The following is a 17,928-nucleotide window of genomic DNA, read 5'->3' on the forward strand; positions in this document are numbered from 1 at the left end:
AACTGCAGTCAAAACTTTTACATGTGTAAAAAAAATAGTCTCTATTTGGAAAACCCCGTCGTTTGCCAAATCTTATCTTGTGTGAACTTGAATAGAGGAAACGCCCACACACACACACACGTACGCACACGCACGCACGCACACGCGCGCGCGCGTGCGAGGAGGCGGAGCTGAAAGAGCTTCAACGTCATTTTCCTGAAACGAAACTTAAAGTTTGTTCAGAGAGACAACAGGGCTGCTGCGTTCGACACATAACTCTCTGTCTGTCCCTCTGTGTCTGTGTCTGTCAGTCTGAGTAATTATCAAACCGAACTCCTCTGGACTTTATCAACGAGTGAATCACATACTGGTGAGTGCAGCTGATTATATTTACTGTGTTTCAACAACCAGCAGTCAGACAACACCTGTAGCTCTTTTTTTCTCTCACGATGACACGTGTGAAATGGCAGCCATGGTAACCCGTTCAGATCCCCCGTCTAGTCCAATGGATATGACTTTTTCAAAGTGTGAGAGAGTGAGCCCCCCCTCGGAGAACAAATTTCAGCTTTGGTCTGAACTGGGCTAAACCTGCTCAGCAACATGACTGAGAGAACGCTCCCTGACAGAACGTTATTGGCCACGCCCACACCACCCTGCAAACTGTTCTAGACAGCAAAAAAGCAGTTTTTTAGACTACATTTTATAATATTTATGAAAATTGTTTTTTAATTGGATGACTGTAAACAGCTTATAGAGAAACCCAACATTAATGTTTTTGTTCACCTTTTTAAAGTGAAATGCATGAATCTGGTGCACTTTGAGAGGAAAATTAAGAGGCTAAATATGAGGAATTTTGTGTGAAGAAATAATTTGGAGACACTGGGTCAGATGAATTAGAAGCTATTGAAGAAGGACACATGGATTTTCCATAAAAGTATTAATTTAAAATAAAAAATATTATGCAGGGTCCTCTGGGATGGGCTTGGAGCTCTTTTTCTTTAAGAGACATATTTCTCTGTAATATAATGAATGCATTTAAATGCAGTGAGAGGAACGAAGCAGAAGAACTCTTGTCCAGCTATGCCGTGATCTTAATATAAAAAACACAAACTAAAAAAAAAAAAAAAATCTTCACATATTCATCTGCGCCTGCCATGAGCTTTTCTGGCTCCCTTTGGAGGTTGGGGGCATTCAACCACTGTGTGTGATGTTTAAACTTCCATTGCTAAAGCTGCGGTGGGGCGCTGTGGTCTCGAGGTGTGAGGTGCCTTAAGGGGCGGTAACCCTCAAACACTGTGGTAGACACCAGTGGTTAGGAAAGCCTTCTGACCAAGAAGGAGTTGGACTTGCTAGGTACAGACAGTCCCGTAGGGCAGAGCAGAATATGTAACCTTTAGTCAGGTGGTGGAAGGAGCACATTGAGGAACTCCTGAATCAGACTAACGCGCCCTCTGTGGTAGAGGCAGAGCTGGAGGCTGATGGGGGATCATCGTCAACAACTTCCCAGTGGCAAAAGCTCCGGGGGGTTGATAAGATCCGTCCAGGGGCCTTTAGTGGGCCTGGGAGTATCCTCATCTGGTATACACATGTTTTGGTATCGCCTCGGCACCTGAACACTTCCAGCGCAGGATGGCTGAGGTCATTGAGGGGCTAGAAGGGTTGATCTGCCATTAGGGTCGGTGGCATACCGGGAGTATTCTCAAGGCATATGACCTCGGGGCTGAAAGGATAGCACAACATTATGAAAATTTGTATTTTATTTTATGGCAGATGATTTATGAGTGTAGTTCGATTAGAAATCCAAGGGGGGCGCCCTTAGCTCAGTTGGTAGGGCGTCCCCCCCATGGGCCTCTGCCAGCAGCGGACCCGCGTTCGATTCCAGCCCTCGGTCGTTCTCTGCATGTCATTCCCCTCTCTGCCCCATTTCAACTCTGTCTCTACAATATCAATAAAGCATGAAAATGCCAAAAAAAATATCTTAAGAATAGAAATCCACCATTACAAAAAGTTTTAAGTGAACCATATCTATAGAGCTCAAAATCATGCTTCTCAATATTTCATTAACCACACTTTGATATTTAAACACAAGTGACCAATAAATGTGTAACAGAACGTTTTGTAATACTCTGACCTTTGTCCTCAGTGTGTAGAAATGGCTGCTGCCAGAAATCTGCCGTCTGAAGATCAGTTCCTGTGCTCCATCTGTCTGGATGTCTTCACTGACCCTGTCACCATCCCATGTGGACACAACTTCTGCAAAATCTGCATCAATGAACACTGGGATGTTAATGACCAGTACCTCTGTCCGCTGTGTAAAGAGGTTTTCAACACCAGACCTCAGCTTAGAGTCAACACCTTCATCTCTGAGATGGTTGGTCAGTTCAGAGAGTCAGCTCAACAGGAAGCCAGCAGCAGCTCAGAGCAACAAGCTGCAGAACCAGGAGAAGTTCCCTGTGACGTCTGCACTGGAGCCAAACTGAAGGCCCTGAAGTCCTGCCTGGATTGTCTGGTCTCCTACTGTGAGACTCACCTGGAGCCTCATCTGACGGCTTCACGTCTGAAAAGACATCAGCTGATCGACCCTGTGGAGAACCTGGAAGGCAGGATGTGTGTGAAGCACGATAAACCTCTGGAGCTGTTCTGTAAGACAGACCAGACATGTGTCTGCCTTCTCTGCTCTGTTTTAGACCACAAGACTCATGAGTTTGTTCCTCTGAGAGAAGAATATGAAGAACAGAAGGCGGAGCTGGGGAAGACAGAGGCTGAACTTCAGCAGATGATCCAGAAGAGACGACTGAAGATTCAGCAGATCGAACAGTCGGTCGACCTCGGTAAAGAAGACGCAGACAGAGAGAAAGCAAAAGGTGTTGAGGTCTTCACTTCTCTGAAGGAGTCTGTTGAGAAAGGCCTGAATGAGTTCATCAACAAGATCGAAGAGAAGCAGAAAACAACAGAAAAACAGGCCAAAGATTTCATCAAAGAACTGGAAGACGAAATCTCTGATCTGATGAAGAGAAGGACTGAGGTGGAACATCTCTCTCAGTCTGAAGACCAACTCCATCTTCTCCAGAGTGTCCAGTCCCTGAAAGCTGCTCCACCCACCAGGGACTGGACAGAGGTCAGCAGCCGTCCATCATCATACGAGGGGACTGTGGAGAAAGCTGTAGCTCAGCTGGAGGAGACACTCAGTGAACAGATGAAGAAGCTGCTCATTGACGGTAAACTAAAGAGGGTCCAGCAGTTTGCAGTGGATGTGACTCTCGATCCTGATACAGAAAATCCCTGGCTCATCCTGACTGGTGATGGAAAACAAGTATATACTGGTGATGTGAAGAAGAATCTCCCAGACATCCCAGAAAGGTTTTCTGATTATTTGTATGTCTTAGGAAAGCAGAGTTTCTCTTCAGGCAGATTCTACTACGAGGTTCAGCTCAAAGGGAAGACTGACTGGACTTTAGGAGTGGCCAGAGAGTCGATCAACAGGAAGGGAGAAATCAAACTGAGGCCTGAGGATGGTTACTGGGCAATTTCTTTGAGAAATGAAAATCAGTACAGCGCTCTTGCTGGCCCTCCAGTCCTTCTCTCCCTAAAGTCTCCTCCTCAGAAGGTGGGGGTGTTTGTGGATTATGAGGAGGGTCTGGTCTCCTTTTATGACGTGGATGCTGCAGCTCTTATCTACTCCTTTACCGGCTGCTGCTTCACTGAGAAACTCTTTGCAATCTTCAGTCCCTGTAATAAGGGTGGCGGTAAAAACTCAGCACCTCTGATCATCTGTCCGGTCAGTCAAACTGAGTAGACCGATCAGGTAATTACAACCATCGAACCATATTCTCCAGAATCCAGACCATATATAACCCTCTCTGCTAACACACCCAGTCCCCAAATTAGACTGTTTTCCAACCTGGACATCCCAGCTGTGAGTCCGTGAGTCAAAGCCCTCAGAGCTCGGGACAGAGTAGGAATCAAACCTTTCTAGATTAGCAGGAAGCTGTTGTTTCTCTCCTCGTCTCCCACTGGTCCGATCTTCAGACAGGATGATTGTTGAACCAGCTGTGTTACTTACCGTCACACACACTTTCACTGAGAGGACGATTCCATACTTTAACATTTTGCGTGAGATGAAGATTTTACAAGCAAAGGTCTCTGTGAGTGTAGAACAGAAATGGAAAAAAACCTGTCATCAGTTTGTGATTGACAGCAGCTTCCAATGGATTTTGGTGGTGGGCGCGGCATAAATGATACCCAGATATATACTGTATATATACTATTTGTTTTTATGATGGCAACCTTTATGATATCCTTTGAAGTGAACTAATACCTTTACTTGATGAATGACAAACTTCTAGGCAAGTACTTTCGCTTTCGTCTTGTTGGTCTTGCGCTTGTCCAAGAAGTTCATCTCCAGTGGCACAATACGAATGCCCCCAGCCATCTAATCATCATCATCATCATCATCCCCCCTGCTTTGAGCTAGGAATGTCACAATTCTCCAAAAACTTGATTGATTATGCCATTTATCACAAGTCTAATCTATAATCTCCATACTCGTTATTTGCAATGTACCACACCAAGGCCTTATTTTCAAATTTAAATAATTTATTTACAACATGTAAAATGTAACAATAACTTGTTTCACCAGTTAATTGGAAACAAATTTAAACAAAGTTCATAAAAGGAACCTGCCATCTAGTGACTCTTTTTAGTAACTGCACTATCGTCTGCATTTTGATCTAATTGTTTACAACTCTCATAACTTTACAGAACAAATCTATAAGCAACAAATATATCTCGCTGATTAATGTGGAAGATATGTGTCTAAGGATTTTCAATGTATTAAGAATGATTGTTGTATGAGCGTTGCTGTAAGAGTCATGGTCTGCAGCGCTCTTGGTCTGAAAACCAGGTAAATATATTGTTTCCAACATCTCAAATGTGTATATTTGTTCTGTTTGCTTTTGGTTTTTATGATGTTAAACGGAAAATGTTTGAGTTTTTCATTGTATATTTTCATTATAATGGGACACTGTGTTTGTGTTTTATAGACCTAATGATAAAATGGTTAGTTGCTGCATTAGAAGATTCATTCTGTTTTTTTAACCTGTTTTAATTTGTGTTGTGTTTTGAACATTTCATTTTCATTTAGTGCTGGATCAATGGTTGATATTCTTAAAACATTCATTCTTTGATTGAGTTGTTTTGTCCAATATGCATTTACTTAGTTATTCATTTACTCAGCCAGTCAATCTTTAACTGTCTTACTTGCTTGCTTTTGTATTGATTAAATAACGGTGTACAGGTAATATTTCTTTTTGTTCCAAGGTGAAAGAGCAATGTACACGGTTGTAATCGAGATCATTTCCACTGATTTGAGATGTCTCTTTGTTTTCTCTTTGAGTGTCATAAAATAAATGTTTCATGTTTGAAAACAGGTGTGTAGAGCTCAGTTCGGTTTCAGTGCTCGATAGACACAAAATCAAGAAATTTGAATCAAAGAAACTTGAATTGTTATAGAATAATCTGTTAATAGCCAAAGCATCTTTGTATCTTGTTCAGTAGAGAAGACTGTAGTAAACGAATGGTGAGAAATTCTTCATACATCAGACGGACTATTTTGATTTGAGGCCTGCTGTAACGGTTTCCGATCAACATAAGAATAAGGGCTGGACTTGGATTCTGAACTTCTTCTGATTGTGCACTTAAAATGTATTGTTTTCTGACAATATTACCAAATGCCAAATCATGAATAAATAAGAACTATTGAAATATTTTGTTTTTCTCACGTTTTATTTATAGTTTCAGTCCCAATTAAATGTTGATAATAGATTGCTGCTGTGTTTCATTGACTGACTGCTCATGTGACATACTGTATCTTCGGAAGTCTTAAGATTCATTGATTTGAATGATGCAAAGTATTTAACGATAAAACACCAGGTACAATCAACGCCTCTGTCAGACCAAAAAGCAAACAAACAATTGACAATGTTAGCAACTCACCTATGAAGCTTTAAAGGTGCAGTAAGTGATTTGGTCCCTTTAAGCTAACTTCCTGTCAGTGTCTAGCAGTTAGCAGTCCCCTCCCTCGTCCCTACGTCACCACCACATGAACACACACACACACACACACCCCTACGTCACCACCACATGAACACACACACACACACACACACACACACACACACACACACACACACACACACACACACACACACACACACACACACCCCTACGTCACCACCACATGAACACACAGCCGTCTTCATCAGATAGTGCCGTGATGGAGAGCAGCGAGTCATCGTTCACGGGCACAGAGACCCCGCCTCTTTATAGCACTCTGTCTCCTGATTGGATAAAAACGAGCGGGATACTCAACATTTTAACTGGCAATTACAGTAAAGCTGAATGGGAGACCTGTGTTATGAACTGTGCATACTGTTTAAGATAGATAGATAGATAGATAGATAGATAGATAGATAGATAGATAGATAGATAGATAGATAGAGAGATAGATAGATGGATAGAGACCTGTGTTATGAACTGTGTATACTGTTTAAGGGATTGCTGTATGAATATAGAGAGATGATTTAACACATATATTAACAAATAAATATCACTTACGTCTCCTTTAAAGTATTTAGAACATCACACTCAGTCTGTCTGAACCTTATTGCAAAGGGCCGGACGATCAAACTAAGTAAAATATTTTGGACAAAACGCTTTAAAACACCAATAAATACAAACAGACAGACTGCTGCTGCTTCATCATTTAATATTTAATGGCAGAGTTGCATGTTTACAAATGTATCAAAAACAACTTTCAATGTCCAATTTGCTTTATATGAGATATGATAAGCGTTTTAGTCAAATTGTACAGGAATGGTAGGACATTAAAACAATAAGAGTTTGGGGCGCTCCGGTGGCGTAGTGGATAGAGCGCGTACCATATTGGCTCCGGCCTTCGTTGCAGTGGTCGCGGGTTCAAATCCGACCCGTGGACCTTTACTGCAGGTCATCCCCCCCCCTCTCTCTCTGTCTCCCCATTTCAACTCTGCACTGTCTAATAAAGCTTGAAAATGCCCAAAAATAATCTTTAAAAAAAAAAACAATAAGAGTTGGATCAATAACAGATATTTCACTTCATGAGGTCCTCAAAAAAAACAAAATAAATCTAAATTCCGAACTGCTTTTATCAAAGAGCTGGTAGAAACTGGTTTCAACTGGGAGACATTGAGAGTGTAATGGCAGAAGGGTTGATGATATGGTCATTCTGTCTGTAAGGATTTTGGAGGAATGCCAGACTTTCTGATCTGGCTGGCAACAGAGTAACACCACTACCTATTGAGACCCCCACCTATCTAGATATTTGGGGGCATTGCATTGGCAACCCCCCCCCCCCCCCAATATTTTTTTAGGGGGGGCTTGACACCCCTTCATCCCCCCATGCAAATTACACCCATATGTATAAAGTTGGTTTATATCCCAGGAAACATTAATTCAATCAATCAATCAATCAATCAATCAATCAATAGTGGTAGTTCTACCCACTACCCCATGAGCGTCAGATTTCGCCCCAGAATTCCACGCAGCAAAAACCCGGATCAGTCTACTCAGTTTGACTAACCGGGCAGATGATCAGAGGTGCTGAGTTTTTTCCACCCTCATTAAGACAGGGACAGAAGAAGGGGAAGAGTTTCTCAGTGAAGCAGCAGCCAGTGAAGGAGTAGATAAGAGCTGCAGCATCTACGTCATAAAACGAGACCAGACCCTCCTCATAATCCACAAACACCCCCACTTTCTGAGGAGGGGACTTCAGGGAGAGACAGACTGGAGGGTCATCATTAGCCTGATATTCATTTCCATTTCCCATCCATATCGTCCAGTAACCATTCTGAGTGGTCAATGTGTTTTCTCCCTTCCTGTCGATCGACTCTCTGGCCACTCCTAAAGTCCATTCAGTCTTCCTTTTGACCTGAACCTCAAAGTAGAATCTGCCTGAAGAGAAACTCTGCTTTCCTAAGACATTTAAATACTCAGAAAACCTCTCTGGGTTGTCACTGAGATTCGTCATCACATCACCAGTATACACTTGTTTTCCATCATCAGACAGGATGAGCCAGGGATGTGCTGTATCAGGATCAAGAGTCACATCCACTGCAAACTGCTGGACCCTCTCCAGCTCTGCTTCAAACAGCATATTCATCTCTTCACTGAGTATCTTCTCTAGCTGAGCCAAAGCTCTCACCACAGTCCCCTCGTATGATGATGGACAGATGCTGACCTCTGTCCAGTCCCTGGTGGGAGGAGCAGCTTTCAGGGACTGGACACTGTGGAGAAGATGGAGTTGGTCTTCAGAGCGGGAGAGATGTTCCACCTCAGACTTTCTCTTCTTCAGATCAGAGATTTCTTCTTCCAGCTCTTTGATGAAATCTTCGGCCTGTTTTTCTGTTGATTTCTGCTTCTCTTCGATCGTGTTGATGAACTCATTCAGGCCTTTCTCAACAGACTCCTTCAGATAAGTGAAGACCTGAAAACCTTCTGCTTTCTCTCTGTCAGCATCTTCTTTACCGAGGTCGACCGAGTGTTCGATCTCCTGAATCTTCAGTTGTATCTTCTGGATCATCTGCTGAAGTTCAGCCTCTGTCTTCCCCAGCTCGGCCTTCTGTTCTTCATATTCTTCTCTCAGAGGAACAACATCATGAGTCTTGTGGTCTAAAACAGAGCAGAGCATGCAGACGCATGTCTGGTCTGTCTTACAGAACAGCTCCAGAGGTTTATCGTGCTTCACACACATCCTGCTTTCCAGGTTCTCCACAGGGTCGATCAGCTGATGTCTCTTCAGACGTGAAGCCGTCAGATGAGGCGCCAGGTGAGTCTCACAGTAGGAGACCAGACAATCCAGGCAGGACTTCAGGGCCTTCAGTTTGGTTCCAGTGCAGACGTCACAGGGAACTTCTCCTGGTTCTGCAGCTTGTTGCTCTGAGCTGCTGCTGGCTTCCTGTTGAGCTGACGCTCTGAACTGACCAACCATCTCAGAGATGAAGGTGTTGACTCTAAGCTGAGGTCTTGTGTTGAAAACCTCTTTACACAGTGGACACAGGTACTGGTCATTAGTGTCCCAGTGTTCAGTGATGCAGTTCTTGCAGAAGTTGTGTCCACATGGGATGGTGACAGGGTCAGTGAAGACATCCAGACAGATGGAGCACAGGAACTGATCTTCAGACGGCAGATTTCTGGCAGCAGCCATTTCTACACCCTGAGGACAAAGGTCAAAGTATGACAAAACGTTCTGTTACACATTTATTGGTCACTTGTACCAAAATGTTTAAGTATGAATTCTACAATACCGGGAAGCATAAGTTTGAGTCCTGCCTGTCTGTCTGCCTGCCTTTCTCGTCAGTTTAACACTGTGAACACACCGGCTCCTCCTGACACTATCCTCTCTCCTTCCTGCCCCAAGGCAGCGGCTGTCACCTGGGAGATAGAGTCCCTCATCCGGGAGGCCCAAGCCACAGAACAGGATCAAGGTAACGGCCCCCTAACCGTCTTTTCATCCCTAGTTCGCTCCGCTCCCAAGTTCTGGTGGCGGGCTACACATCTCGCTTCGCCTGTCACTCTGGTTTGAGTCGCACCCTGTCCCTCCTGAAGATACACTTTTGGTGGCCATGCTCACACTGCTCTGGCCAAGTTCTCCCATCAACCCCCTGCTGGCCTGCAACGCTTTGTGACTGGTCTTCCTCACTCTAAAGGCCACACAGTCATCCTCACCGTTGTGGACCTGTTTTCTAAGGCGGTTCATTTCATTGCCCTCCCTAAGCTCCCCACTGCCACCGAAACCACCCAGCTGCTCGATCAGCATGTGTTTAGCCTCCGCTGACCTCGTCTCTGACCGTGGTCCCCAATTCATTTCCCAAGTTTGGAGCCTCAGTCAGCCTGTCATCTAGATACAACCCTAAATAAAGCTAAAATAACATCACCATATGCCTATATGGAGAAATAAAAGTGTTTAAATACACAAGTAGCCAAGTTAGTTTGTAAACTACCTGGGCAGCCTTTTGTTTTCATCTTGCCTCATTCAGAAAAGGATAGTGTGCAAAGTAGCGTATAGTTGAACACGTCATCCAGCTACATTCAGCTACTTTTAGGAAAGCCAGCGGTTACACGGTGTCCATCAGAACTTCCAGTTGGAATGTCCCTGAAGGCTGTTTGTTGAATCTCTGAATGGGAGCCATAGAGACGAACTGTTGTGATCTAGAATTGTACCACTTGATGATGTCAAATTACACACTGCACCTTTAAATGGCCAAATGATAGAAATGATGTCAGCTTGAGGTTGTTCTGCAGGTTATTCCAGGTTACAGGCACGCAGTGAGAAAAAACAGGTTTTCCAAATTCAGTTCAAACTGCAGATTCATGCAATGCATTCCACTCAGTTGGGCGGGTAGGATGAGGGCGCATACTGAAGACAATAAAGATGTGATATAAGCAGGTCAAAGACCAGTAATGGCCTTGTAAAGTAATAAAACACAGTGTCCTAACGTAGAGAGAGGGCCTCCTACCCTTAGTATAGAGCTCACCAGGGCCGACGGACTGGGTAGAAAAGTGATACAGTCGTGGGGGGGCCCAAGGCAGAGGGGGGCCCATAAAAAAAAAATGTGAAAATAAACGCAGCAATGTTTCTATGGGGATATTTAGCTGTACAGAAATAAGTGCTGGCAAAGCTAGGACAGTTTAAGACTCCACATCACTGTGGCAACACAACCTATCTATCAGCTCAGACAGCGCAAAGAAAAGTCTGATGAATACATGAGAGTGACGGCCCAGGCACCTTTCAGTAAGTTTACAGAAGTGCCACACTGTTACTGCCTTTGAAATGCATTTAGTAATTTTAAGGGGAAAACACATTGTATTTATTATTTCAACTATTGAGTTATGTGTATAACAGCATGCTAGTGTAGGCCAACAAGATTTATTTTCTGAATTTTCAATGCTGCTTTATTTTTATGTTTTAAATTGGGAAAGACATGTTCCAAAACAACCTGTATTTAAAAAGAAATCAAGCAAGTAGGCTAATAATAACCATTAATGAATTATAGGCTATCGCATCACAGTAGGCCTATTGTCCACAATAATCACAGCCCCCCATCCATAAAGGAACTTTAAAAAGTTTAATTTGCACTTGATGTGCCTACACAAGTGTATGGTCTATTATTTGTATTTAGTGTGTCTGCATAGTATTGCACCAAAACAGTAGAAGTTTTCTTTAATTGTGTTTTGTACTGTCTGTAAAATTATACTTGCACATAGCAAACAAAATTGCACATCTGTATTCAAATAAACAGTTATTTATTTCTATAGTGCGCATTGGCATCTTTGAGCAAAATACCCCCAAAATTTTCGCCGTGGCGCTTTAGCGCCGCGCCTCCTGTGACCCTGGCCTGTGACCACCTTGACTAAGACATATTATGGGGGAAACACCGGTAAAAGTAATGATTTGGTCATTCATCAGATGAAATATTGTGGAGTTGTCTAGCTCAGAGAGACATGTGTATTGTAAGACCGCTTTTCAGGGGGCCCATCAGGACTTTTTGTATAGGGGCCCAGAATTTGGTGCTATGCCCCTGGAGCTCACAATGTTGAGTGTCGAGGCTCCAATTCTCTGTTCTTATTGGCTGTTGGGACTGTCCATTCACTTTGGCACAACTTTGTTGGTGTAGAGCGTGTCAGGGAGGGACCATAGGGGAGGGACCAAAGAGAACAAGTGGAGCGGTTGAGGTATTTGGATTCGAATCTCTATCCCAACTGCTATTTTCTCCCCAAATCCTCCACCCCAGCTATAAGTCGTGAGCATGTTTTCAGTAAAGACACTAAACTGAGTTACAAGTGTGTGTGCACTATTGCCTTCGGGTTACCACAACTATCACCTGTCATAAATCAAAGTACATAGTGATAAACAGCTTCAGATTTGCAGCAGAGGCAACAAGGTATATACTGTATATGTATCTATAAAATAAACCAATCTTTTTCCTTAACAAACTTGCTAGTTTATTTACAGAGTATTTACAGTACATGTATATGGATAAATCCCTGAAATGAAAACAGGTGTTGTCTGACTGCTGGTTGTTAATATAATCAGCTGCACTCACCAGTATTAGATTCACTCGTTGATAAAGTCCAGAGGAGTTCGGTTTGATAATTACTCAGACTGACAGACAGACAGACAGACAGAGAGAGACAGACAGACAGACAGACAGAGAGTTTATGTGTCGAACGCAGCAGCCCTGTTGTCTCTCTGACAAACTTTAAGTTTTGTTTCAGGTAAATGACGTTGAAGCTCTTTCAGCTCCGCCTCCTGCTGCTGCTGTGTGTGTGTGTGTGTGTGTGTGTGTGTGTGTGTGTGTGTGTGTGTGTGTGTGTGTGTGTGTGTGTGTGTGTGTGTGTGTGTGTGTGTGTGTGTGTGTGTGTGTGTGTGAGGGCGTTTCCTCCGTCTATTCAAGTTCACACAAGATTGGATCTTCATTTACACACACACACACACACACACACACACACACACACACACACACACACACACACACACACACACACACACACACACACACACACACACACACACACACACACACACACACACACACACACACACACACACTTTTCCTACAGCTGTTGCCGAGTCAGACGTGGAAGTTGAGTGGTGTGCAGTGTGTCTGTGCTTTTTTTTTATAAATCTTTATTGAATCTTTATGATATAAAACAACATAGAAAAATAGTCATTTATACATTTAACATACATTAGTCAAGAGCAGAGCCAGGGGGGGTTTCAAATAAAAACATTGAAAATAGAGCATAACTAAATTGTTTTATTTATCAATAATCAGAATAGTTTTAGCACCTTTATTATTTAAAAAAAAATCATAGATGGTTTTGATGTACTGTTCAATTTCCTTACCAAAAAGCAATAAATTAAGGTTTTTAGAGTGACTAAATTTGGCTTTGTGAATATGTTATTTTAATGATTACTCTGTCTGTGCCTTCACCAAACCCTTAACCCTGTCTTTTTATTTTTCTCGAACTGAATTTTTTTTTTTCAGTGTGTGTTAATTCTAGCGCCCCCTTTGGACAAAAGCGGTAGTGTTTTTACTATACCAGCTGTTGTTCCTGGGTGAGCGTATACCCCATGACAAAGGCATTAAGAAAAACTATATAAAAATAGCATTCTTTGCACTGATGGTCTCGTTTTGCTGCTACATGTAATTTATGATCATCAGAGGAAAAATTTGACGGTTTCAGAAATATTTAAAAGTCCCTCGTAGCACCTTTGTGTATATGTTATTAACACAATGTATTTACCAGTTATAAGAACTGTGTTTAAATAAATGCATTGCTGTTTTTAAATTGATTTTGTGTATTCATTTTCAATCTGCATTGTGAAGCACATTTACAGCTACGGAAAAAATTAAGAGACCACTCCAAATGTTCAGTGTCTCTCGTTTTGCTCTTTACAGGCATATTTTTGAGTATGAATGAATACTTTATTCCGGACTCAAAGTTCCATATAAAAAGACAATACAAATACATGACAACACAAATTAAAATACATACAAGCATCGATTCCAATGTTTCCACAGCCCAGAGGAGAACCCTGTATCACTCTGTTTAGTGTCAGTGACTGAGGGCTGCAATTATTACTTTGTTTTCTGACTCTAAAGGTCGACACATAAATGTATACATTAAATTCCTCAACACAGCATGAAAGGTGGAGACATTACTAGTCACAAACAAAGAGCTAGCACTAGTCCATCTAGGAAGCTTAAGGAGGATCCTAAACGCATCGTTATACGCTACGAGTAGAATGAACATTTTGGTTTTATAATATAAACTACTGACAACATTTACTACCAAATTCCAATACATATTTTGTCATTTAGAGCATTTTCAATAAGTTATGTAGATGAAGATCTGAGAAAAATCCAGACTGGTCTCTTAATTTTTTCCGGAGCTGTATTTTGACAACTGCTAGGCTATATTATTTCATCTTATTTTGAAAGATCTGAACCGGCAGTGAAGTATATATTATGCAAACTTGATGCAACAAGGAAGAGGGGAAAAGCAAAATGGGATGCTAGTGCCAAATGGAGCAAAACTAACTTCTGCTCTGTGACAGTGAATATGAGACATCTTAGATCCGTGACCCCGGTTCTGTCAGGGGAACGTGAGCTCTGTGTATCCGTGTGAGGAGCCTCAAAACCCGGGTTCGCTCACTACAATCACCCGCTGATTTATTACCAGCGTACCAGCGTTAGCCTGCGGATGCTAACTACAGCTAACCTGAAGCTACTGTCGCCTCAGAAAAACCCAATTTCTTCATTTTTTTTGTCATAAATCGCTGTTATTATTGTTTTTTTGAGTAGTTTTCCCACAGTTGCACACACAGGGATGTGGAGGGTAACTATACAGGCGTTCCTAGTTTTTCTGGCGGCCTGGGCATTTGGGAACTTTGTTGTTGTCGGTTGGTTTCAACAAAAAGACAACATAGAAATAAAGAACGAAAAATCCGTGGAAATACAAGAGCAAGACGAAGACCAGAGCTGCTTTTGTCAGGTGAGTTAAACCTACACTCGCTGTTTATTTAATTAGCCTGTTAATGGGGTTTTATTTCATTATTATCCCCCACTACTAGCCTAAAGAATAACATTAAACGTGGCGACCATTCATTTCAGCTAAAACCTTCCAGCACTTTCTACTGTCGCCTGAGAGAAAATTAATTTAAATTATTTATATATTTTTTCTTTTTATTTGATCGTATGGTAGTTATTAAACGGAAGGTGGTCTCTCTATATATATTTATTGTATTTTTTTTTCCTATTTGTATATTTTAATTTAACACTGATGAAAAAAAAATGCAATAAAATATATTTTTTAATGTTTTTTTTATTATCTATCTATCTATGAAACTAATGCTTTTACCAGCTCATATGTCGTCTTTAAAATAATCAGATTTGTTCATTAAATAATAATAGTCCAAGCTGAAATTTCAAGGGATGAATTTACCTGATATGAACAATAATACAACGATATAATATAATTAAATAATACCAACTATGACTAGTAACGACACTTTGAATGAGGCAAACGTAACTCACACTATTTACTAATTTCAAAAAATATATATTTCACGTTTTTACTGATGGTTTCCTCATTTTAAACTGCTTCATTTAAACATCACGAGGCTTTTTATTTATTTATTTGTTTGTTAGGGACAGTGCATATAAATGGACAGCTGTACACATGCTAGTTTAAAGCAGACGTGCTAGTTTCCATATGTTGTCCCTAGGCAGGTAACAGAGAAAGACAAATTACAAATACAAATAAAATACACGCACACAGAGCCACCAGGCGTTGTTGTTAAAAAGGCGTGGTGTAACGTGATTGGCTAGTGACATTCAAGCGTTGTCTTCCTGCTTCCCTTTCCTCATGGGAGTTGTAGTTCTTAAGCGCTCGGCCAAACAGCGTTCCTATTGGGCAAAAACTACAGAAATGGCGACTATGTTAAAAAAAAGAGGCGGGGTTTATTTTGACAGCTGCTTGTTTTGGAGGCGGGTTTCTGAGAGAGAGAGAGAGATAGAGAGGGAGAGAGAGAGAGAGAGAGAGCACACAGGCACAGACTGAGCTGACATGGGAACAGGTTCATTTAGAGGAAGTTGAAATTTGACAGTTATATATTTTTTTAAAACATGAAACGGAGAGGTATTTTTCAAGGGATTTTTATTCTGTTGCCCTTCCTGACGCTTGGAGGACTTTTTCATCAAGAGGTTTGGCTTAAACACTGCTTTTGTGTAGCATACGTTGACTTTTTTAACAGCTGTTTCTGAACCTCTGAATCCAGGCTAAAAACTTATTTATTCAGGATGGCTTTTAATACACAGTAGCGCGATGACACTTTGATCTTGATCTTATCTTGTTTGATTTTGATCTTGTTTGATTTTATCTTATCGTGTTTTATCTTGCTCAATTCTGTAAAGCACTTTGGTTCACCGAAAGGACTGTTAATTTAATTTAATTTAATTTTATTAGGATAACCCCTTGAGATGAAACCATCTCGTTTTCAAGAGGGTCCTTACAAACAAAAAATACAGTAAAACATATTCTTAACATACAAAAATGAAAATATATATAATACAAATAACATACCACACACACACACACACACACACACACACACACACACACACACACACACACACACACACACACACACACACACACACACACACACACACACACACACATGCATATTAAGTGCTTGACATCAATCTTGCATAGTACTTTTCCAAGAAAAAAATAAAAATAAAATACATGTTGTAAAGGGCTGTATAAATAAAGTGCATTTATATTTACAAAACGCTTATTAAATCAATATTTCAGTTTCAATTTCAAGGCATAGTCACTGCAGGTAAATAGGGTTTAACATTTTATAACTTATAGATAACATCATGAAACTTTGCCAGTTGATTATAGACGTTAATATGATACTTTTTTGTGTTACAAGTTCTTCTAGAAATGTTTGAATACATGTGCAAATTTGGCTAAATCTATCTACCGTATTTTCCGCACTATAAGCCGCAGGTGTTATAATGTTTAATCACCATATGTAAGAGTTCGTGCACAGAGGGGATTGTCGGGAAAGAGATGGCTGCTTGAGGAAGCTCCCATTTATTAACATTTCAACAAACAAGTTGCATATTTGCATAACGTATTCAAGTGTTACCATTTAGAGCACTACTAGCTACAGAACATATACTGTGCTGTGTAATAACAGGGTCGAAAAATGGGGAAAAGGTTGCACTAACACACTGTTAATACACAGCTTTGGTTTTACTGGGATACACCCATTTGTTTTTCATTTATACGGTTTTGGTAGGTTAGTATAAGTAAGTTGGTTTATTTAAAAAAAATAGAAATAAACAATCAAATGTTTTATTTTGCTAAGTTCAAATTTAATTAACAGGCACAAGTGAGACACATTTTGTTGGATAGTAATAATTAACAGAAATATTTACGATATATATTTGGGAAAGAAAAGTTTTACAAAGACAGAGCTGTGTAGAGGAAAGAAATACTAGAAATAAATTAAATAAATTAAAATAAATAGATTTACAGTTTACAGGCATTTTGGACCTTAAAATATGTCAGAATTTTATATTATATCCTTTGTACTTTTGCCAGTATGGCCTTCATGACGATGGCATTACATTTAAGTTGCATTAAAAAGTATTGCATTTAACTTGTATATCCCTGGGGGTACTAGATATGGATGGATGGATGGATAGACAGACAGACACACACACACACAGACAGACAGACAGACAGACAGACAGACACACACACACACACATACATAGACAGACAGACAGACAGACAGACAGACACACACACACACACACACTCTCACACACACACACACAGCCATTATAAATGATATTAAAGTGAACCCTGTCTCTCTCCTCCCCAGCTGACCGGTTACCTTGACGACTGTTTCTGTGACGTGGAAAGTATCGACGCGTTCAACAACTTCAGGATCTACCCTCGAATCAAGAGGCTCACGGAGAAGGACTACTTCAGATACTACCGGGTGAGTTTAGACTACTTCAGATACTACCGGGTGAGAGCTGCACTGAACACTGTTTACAGAGACTAGGCACTTATTAAATGTAGATAGCAACTTGCCCGTTTACAGCGATTTTGTTTTGCGACCATTCATGAATTTTTTATTTTATTTTTTTTACTTTTTTTTGTCCCCACTCACTGTAGCTAGCAACATGCCCAGACTACTTCAGATACTACCGGGTGAAAACTGCACTGAACCCTGTTTACAGAGCCTAGGCACCCTGTTATTGTAGCTATAGCAACATGCCCGTTTACAGCAATATTTTTGTACAACTTTTTGACAATTTT

The 17,928-nt window shown here is 41.0% G+C and overlaps 3 protein-coding genes across 3 annotated transcripts in view; 2 read left to right on the plus strand and 1 right to left on the minus strand.

Annotated features, from left to right (window-relative positions):
* The first annotated feature begins 212 nt into the window (after positions 1-212).
* On the plus strand, positions 213-5,666 carry LOC307252004 (E3 ubiquitin-protein ligase TRIM21-like). Its single transcript, XM_080029529.1, has 2 exons — positions 213-349; positions 2,123-5,666. The coding sequence occupies exon 2, from the start codon at positions 2,132-2,134 to the stop codon at positions 3,773-3,775; it is 1,644 nt and encodes a 547-aa protein (XP_079885655.1). The 5' UTR covers positions 213-349; positions 2,123-2,131; the 3' UTR covers positions 3,776-5,666.
* A 1,782-nt stretch (positions 5,667-7,448) lies between these two features.
* On the minus strand, positions 7,449-12,260 carry LOC307251868 (E3 ubiquitin-protein ligase TRIM21-like). Its single transcript, XM_080029298.1, has 2 exons — positions 12,120-12,260; positions 7,449-9,229 (listed from the first exon to the last, which is right to left on the minus strand). The coding sequence occupies exon 2, from the start codon at positions 9,218-9,220 to the stop codon at positions 7,580-7,582; it is 1,641 nt and encodes a 546-aa protein (XP_079885424.1). The 5' UTR covers positions 9,221-9,229; positions 12,120-12,260; the 3' UTR covers positions 7,449-7,579.
* Positions 12,261-14,077: 1,817 nt separating this feature from the next.
* ero1b (endoplasmic reticulum oxidoreductase 1 beta) overlaps positions 14,078-17,928 on the plus strand; it is a 29,705-nt gene continuing 25,854 nt past the window's right edge. The window contains exons 1-2 of the mRNA XM_080029530.1: positions 14,078-14,574; positions 17,486-17,605. Coding sequence (XP_079885656.1) covers positions 14,410-14,574; positions 17,486-17,605 — 285 coding nt within the window. The 5' untranslated portion in view covers positions 14,078-14,409. The remainder of the gene's footprint in view (positions 14,575-17,485; positions 17,606-17,928) is intronic.

This window comes from Ammodytes marinus (assembly GCF_949987685.1).
Source record: "Ammodytes marinus genome assembly, chromosome: 6".
In the NCBI taxonomy this organism is placed as follows: domain Eukaryota; kingdom Metazoa; phylum Chordata; class Actinopteri; order Uranoscopiformes; family Ammodytidae; genus Ammodytes; species Ammodytes marinus.

What these genes read in the sequence shown, in the direction of transcription:
- LOC307251868 (XM_080029298.1), bottom strand. Translation starts at nt 9,220, where the DNA reads ATGGCTGCTGCCAGAAATCTGCCGTCTGAAGATCAGTTCCTGTGCTCC.
- LOC307252004 (XM_080029529.1), top strand. Translation starts at nt 2,132, where the DNA reads ATGGCTGCTGCCAGAAATCTGCCGTCTGAAGATCAGTTCCTGTGCTCC.